Here is a 5,000-nt window from a genome sequence, read left to right on the forward strand (position 1 = left end):
CCAATCAACCATACATATTGAGAGAGAGAGAGAGAGGGGGTGGTGGGGGGATGAGAGTGAGTGAGTGAGTGTGTGTGTGTGTGTGTGTGTGTGTGTGTGTGTGTGTGTACACATATGTATACATGTACGTACGTACGTCGTCTGTGCAGTACGTCGAAAAAGCCGTTGTTAACTGTCATTCATGATCGTGATATCTCAGTTTCGTTTTGTTTTGTATTCATCTCACATGGTTGTCGGTATTCCTTTGTATGAGCCACCCCTCACCCTTATTGAGCGCTCCCTCCCCTCCCCCACCCACCCACCTCTCTCTCTCTCTCTCATGTTAACATCAGAAGATCACGAGGTTATAATCTCGATAGCAAAATTCATATCAGACGCTTATGAAGATCAGGCAAAAAGCACTGCAAGCATAACTGTATGGTCTTGATAGGTTTGACAATTTTCTTCTTTAGCCAGTGATGGAATATGTTGCAATGTGCATTGACAGATGGATGGACGGGCGCAATAGCCGAATGGTTAAAGCGTTGGACTTTCAATCTGTGAGTCCCGGGTTCGAATCTCGGTGACGGCGCCTGGTGGGTAAAGGGTGGAGATTTTTCCGATCTCCCAGGTCAACATATGTGCAGACCTGCTAGTGCCTGAACCCCCCTCCCTTCGTGTGTATACGCAAGCAAAAGATCAAATACGCACGTGAAAGATCCTGTAATCCATGTCAGCGTTCGGTGGGTTATGGAAACAAGTACATACCCAGCATGCACACCCCCGAAAACGGAGTATGGCTGCCTACATGCCGGGGCAAAAACGGTCATACACGTAAAAGCCCACTCGCGTATATTCGAGTGAACGTGGGAGTTGCAGCCCACGAACAAAGAAGAAGAAGAAGATAGATGAATGAACGGAGTTATTCTGTGCCGGGTGGCCTGTTGGTTGCTATCATTTTTTTTTTTTTTCAAAGAAGGAACTTTGTATTCCGTTTCATTATTTGCTTTCACCATTTCATTCGTTTATTATAATGGTTTGTTATATAATGAAAGTATGTTGACGCGTTCTCCCATGTCATAAGGACCTCATGGCTAAGGACATTGAAGTGTCAAAGCGTCAAGCGTCTCTCTCTCTCTCCACTCTCTCTCTCTCTTCCTGGTCCGTTCAGAGTGTATTTCTATACGATTTCCTACGCCTGATTAACCACACTGTTCTTAATCTGACTGGTGAATGAATAACTAGGAGATTAGCCACCTCTCTCTCGCCCCCGCCCGCCCCGTCCCACCCCCCCACAAACCTTAACTCTCTCCATACGAACGGCGAAAGAGACGACATTAACAGCGTTTCACCCCAATTACCATCATCAAAATATTGCAAGTGGAAGGCTCTTATACTGAAGAGGTGAATGTTGACAAAGAATACCACAGTTCTGACGACGAAAGCTAAAGGTTGGGTCATTGAGACACCCACTGGACATCCGAGGGGTCTGTGTAGAGAAGAGAGGACTGGCCGTACTGAGTGAGTTAAGCCATTAGTTTTGTTTGTACGCGTTATATTTTCATTCCGCACTCTCTTTACTAATTCATTTATTTATTTGCTTATGTATACGTGCTTGCGCTTATTCATCTATTTGTTTGGTTTTTATTTATTCATTTATTTATCTATCTTTATGTATTTATTTTCAGTATACCGAACAGCCACTTGTTTTGCCGAATGAGTCTTTTTTGTTGTTGTTTTTTTTCCTCAAACCTGACGACGAATGCTAAACAACAAAAAATGTGATGTTCGACCGTGACATCAAAACGTTTTCTGTTGCTCGACTCCAACTTTACAAACAAACAAAAACACTCACACAAAAACCGAGACACACAAACAAAAATAATCTTAGGAAGAGATGGGAGGTATTTCAGGCATGTACATTAAGTATGGCACAGGGATTTCCACTGTCTTCCTTTTCTCTGCCTTTCATTCACTGTCACTGTCGTCAGTCGTTTTCTCTCCGTCCATCTGTCTGTCTCTCACATGCACACAGTTCGTCGGTTATTTTGTTGTTGTTTTTTGTTTTTTTTTTTTTAGGTCTCTTTATGAAAATTTGAACAATCCCCCCCCCCTACCCCCCTCCCATCCGCCAAATATTCGACGTTGAGAGATGGTGATAGAGTGTAGATCATGTACACAACTCTCACTCTCTCTCTCTCTGAGTAAAAGATGTGTGGTTTTCTTCCGAAATGTGCCAGAACAACGTGTTGCAACAGGCACGCCACTTACTGACACTGGGCATTCTAACAAAAAAACCCAAAGTATTTCAACTGACCGCAGTATCTTCTGCCTTGCAAACAAACAAACCACCACAATAACAACAGCACTGGAGTAATGTGGATTGTGTACATCTATACCTAACCGAAGGCACCATTAATAGCATCATATACTGACAACAAAAAAAAAGTAAAAAAAAAAATAAAAAAAAAAAAAAATCAAATTCAAGGACTTTCTACACCACTCACGATACACCTTGCCGAAAACAAACACCACCACACCACTCACAACAACCACTAACCCAAAGTGGATATTACGAAAGGAATTCATAATATATCAACTTTCTTGTTGTTTCAGTCGAATTCATCAATGATCGTTGTATGTGTATCTGTATTTATAAAGAAATCACTTTGAAACTTAAACAGAAAGTAAGGCTGTTTGTACAGTCACGACATTTTGAAACAAAAACATTGTTTCAATCCGAAAACAGCACGCGGTACAGGCCTTATCAACAGGACTATGATTTGTACAGTATTGTGATACGTTTGAAATCAAAAATAAAACATTGTCGTTTCGTATTGTGACGTTGATGGTTGACTGACAAGAAACAAACCACTGTTTAAACCACCAAACAGCACTTAGGACCTAGTCAGTGATAGGGCTATCTGTACTATAACATGTTTGACACTGAGCTAAAACACTGTTTATTCAAACCAGAAACCACCACCGCCCCCTGTTTATCAGTGGGGCTAATTGTATATCGCCGTGACATGTTTGAAACTAAAACGAAACACTGCTTCATCCCGGAAAACAGCTCGGTCGTAGGCCTCAACAAGAGGACTAATTGTATTGTGATAATATCTGAAACGAAAACGAAACTCTATTTAATTCTGAACTGAAAAAAACCAGGTCGCAGACCATATTATCATGGCTATTTATTTGTAGTGTGACATGTTTGAAATTTTGTATTGTTGTGGCATATTTGGAAAGAAACAAACAAACAAAAAAAATGACGTTTGGAACTTTGTATTGTGACATACATGTATCTAAAACGAAAGAAAAATTATAAATAAACAGCTAATAAATAAATAAGAGATACAAAAACGTGGTATCCGTAGCTCCCTACCTCTCTCGTCCATATCGGCCGCCAGGATGGGCGAGGGGAGGCAGGTGAGAAGAACAGTAGCCCCCAGCAACAGAAGCACCAACGGCCGGACAGCAGTAGGAGGAGGAGGAGGAGCAGGAGGAGTTGGGGCCACTACCACGGCCGCCGTGGTCGCAGTAGTAGTACCAGTAGCAGTAGTTGTAGTCGTAGTAGTAGTAGTAGTAGTCGCCGAAGTGACCGGGGAGAGAGACGCCGCCGTAGGAAGCGAACCTGTGCTCATAGTGCATGGTCTGAGCCCTTCTGCCGCTCGCCACCGCCGCCACTACACGTATACATATATATATATATGTATGTATATATATATACACACACCCGGCTTCTTCTCTCTCACGGTCCACCCTGCATGCCGCTGCGGACACCCGTGTTGTGGCAGTAGGAGCTGTGTCCACCCCGCCCACTAGCCAATCCCTTCACTTCTACTTGCCTCCCCACCACCGCCACCGCCACCACCACCACTACCACAACCGACGCCGCGACTTCGGCTACCACTGCTACTACAGCTGCTACTTTTACTACTGCTGCTGCTACTGATGCTACTGCTTCGACACCCACCGCCATGCGCGTGTGGGGGTGGGGGTGAGGGTGTGGGTGGTGCTCGCCACAGGCCAGTCGATAAGTCCCTGACTTACTCCCGCACGCACGCACACATACACACGCACACACACACACACATACACACACACACACACACACCGGTACACTACACTGGCGATCTCTTTATCCGCAGAAGTAGTAGTGGTAGTAGTAGTAGTAGTAGTATCGTGACCGACTCCGATCCTGTGGGTGCCGGGTGATGAGAAGTGAATGAAGAGCTGGGAAAGGAAGAGATGTCAGTGGAATCCCCTCCTAGTAGTAGTAGTAGCTGCCGTTGTTTACACTCCTCTTCTTCTTCTTCTTCTTCTCCTCCTCACAGGGAACACTACCATCACAGATCACACACACTCACACTGCCGCCGCCACCGGCCACTAACCACCACCACCACATCAGCACTGTGAGCACCTCGACAACAACGACAACGACACTAGCACGTAGCGAGAGGGAGAGAGCAACACACACACACGCCACTGGCAGTAACACGTCGCTGACTATGTGGTGAGGGGAATGCCATCATCATCATCACCACCACCACCACCACCATCACCACCACCACCGCCCGCCGCCGCCACTACCACCACCACCACTAGCACACCACCACAGCACACGGCATGGATGTGTCAGTTGTGGGGTGTAGTATGTTTTAGCAGCCAGCAGAGGCCTTGGCGCTCTCTCTCTCTCTCTCTCCTCGAATCTCTTTCTCTCTCCCCCCCTCCCTCTCCTTTCTTCTCTCTTCTATATTCTACTCCCTCCTCGAATTTCTCTCTCTCTCTCTCGCTCTCTCTCTCTCTCTCAACAAGTCGGCCTGCCCCGTTGCTTTTGAAAACACACAGCCATCCTACAGTAGTAGTAAGCAGAGCACAGCACAGCACAGCATAGCAGAGACAGAGACAGAACTCCTTTCCGCCTTTTACAAGAAGCAGCACCACAGCACAGCACACGGTACATTACAGTCAAGTCAGTCACTGTCGGGCCCTCAGTGTCGCGGAGCTGCTGGTGGGG

General features: G+C 45.8%; 1 protein-coding gene across 2 annotated transcripts in view; it reads right to left on the reverse strand.

Moving 5' to 3' along the window:
* Positions 1 to 5,000, reverse strand: part of LOC143296944 (acetylcholine receptor subunit beta-like 1) — a 138,176-nt gene that overhangs the window by 71,980 nt on the left and 61,196 nt on the right. Inside the window, exon 1 of one of the 2 annotated variants that reach the window (XM_076608986.1) lies at positions 3,365 to 5,000. This exon is cut by the window's right edge and continues 144 nt beyond it. The exons of the other annotated variant lie outside the window; for it this stretch is intronic. Within the exon in view, the coding sequence (XP_076465101.1) occupies positions 3,365 to 3,623 (259 nt within the window). The 5' untranslated portion in view covers positions 3,624 to 5,000. The remainder of the gene's footprint in view (positions 1 to 3,364) is intronic. 2 annotated transcript variants of the gene reach the window in all.

The sequence above is a fragment of the Babylonia areolata genome, chromosome 22, assembly GCF_041734735.1.
Source record: "Babylonia areolata isolate BAREFJ2019XMU chromosome 22, ASM4173473v1, whole genome shotgun sequence".
In the NCBI taxonomy this organism is placed as follows: Eukaryota; Metazoa; Mollusca; class Gastropoda; order Neogastropoda; family Buccinidae; genus Babylonia; species Babylonia areolata.